A 1,079-nucleotide genomic window follows, 5' to 3' on the forward strand; every position below is an offset into this window, starting at 1 on the left:
AAGAAAGAAAGAAAGAAAGAAAGAAAGAAAGAAAGAAAGAAAGAAAGAAAGAGATTGGTAGGTAGGTACTACGTAGGTAGGTCGGTAGGTAGGTAGGTAGGTTGATTTATTCATTCATTCATTACCATTCATGAATAATTACTGGTATGTTATTTTTCAACATCAATAACAGTTGTCTTCTTTCTCAAACCCCGATGATCCGATTTCATTTCTCTTTTTCTAATTTTCTTTCCACAGAGACGGCAAAGGTTTCAGGACCAGGGACCTTTTTCCTATGGAAGTAGTTGATATGATACTTGAGAACAATGAAAATGGAAACTACTGTGTTGATACTAGTGAATTATTTCGACAAGACACCGAGAAATTCTTCCCAGCTGGTAATCAAGAAGAACTAAACGGCAACTTACGATTGTCAGTGAGTACTGTTTGTATTCCAAATCCATCTTGTGACACATTTCAAACGATTAGCGGTTCGAGTGGAACCGGTCAACTTTGTAATTCTTCAACAGTTTACAACGTTGCCAATACGATCTCGAATAACCTCAAAGACAACTGCAACAATATCCAAAGCAGTAGAGACTCTGTGTGTGTGGCAGTGAGCTCAGCGCCTAATCTGAGGTCGTCTCTTGGAACGAGAATAAGAGCGCCCATTCAGAAAGTCAGTGAACAAGTGCTTATTAATCCGCTTCCGCCTGTCAGCAGACAAGTGCCAGTCGCTACAAACCGTCACAGTCAGGCATCTGGCTTGTGCCCCAATATTGGCCTGGCACTGAGGTCAGCTGCAAACCCCACATCAGCAGCAGCAATAGCAGCAACAACATCAGTTGCTGTAACAGATGTCCAAGGAATCACTGGAAACGAAACTCTCATTAGACAGATTCCTGCAGACGCAAATACCATTGGAAATGATCAGGTAATTATTATTATTATTATTATTATTATTATTATTATTATTATTATTATTATTATTATTATTATTATTATTATTATTATTATTATTATTATCATTTATGAGTATTATTATTATTATTATCATTTATGAGTATTATTATTATTATTAAGTGAGAGAGCAGCATACG

At 36.7% G+C, this 1,079-nt stretch overlaps 1 protein-coding gene across 4 annotated transcripts in view; it reads left to right on the plus strand.

Annotated features, from left to right (window-relative positions):
• LOC106870921 (putative uncharacterized protein DDB_G0277255) overlaps positions 1-1,079 on the plus strand; it is a 367,662-nt gene that overhangs the window by 261,248 nt on the left and 105,335 nt on the right. For all 4 annotated transcript variants that reach the window (XM_052966550.1, XM_052966551.1, XM_014917156.2 and 1 more), the window contains one exon: positions 238-913. In XM_052966550.1, coding sequence (XP_052822510.1) covers positions 238-913 — 676 coding nt within the window. The remainder of the gene's footprint in view (positions 1-237; positions 914-1,079) is intronic.

The sequence above is a fragment of the Octopus bimaculoides genome, chromosome 3 (genome assembly GCF_001194135.2).
Source record: "Octopus bimaculoides isolate UCB-OBI-ISO-001 chromosome 3, ASM119413v2, whole genome shotgun sequence".
Taxonomy (NCBI): domain Eukaryota; kingdom Metazoa; phylum Mollusca; class Cephalopoda; order Octopoda; family Octopodidae; genus Octopus; species Octopus bimaculoides.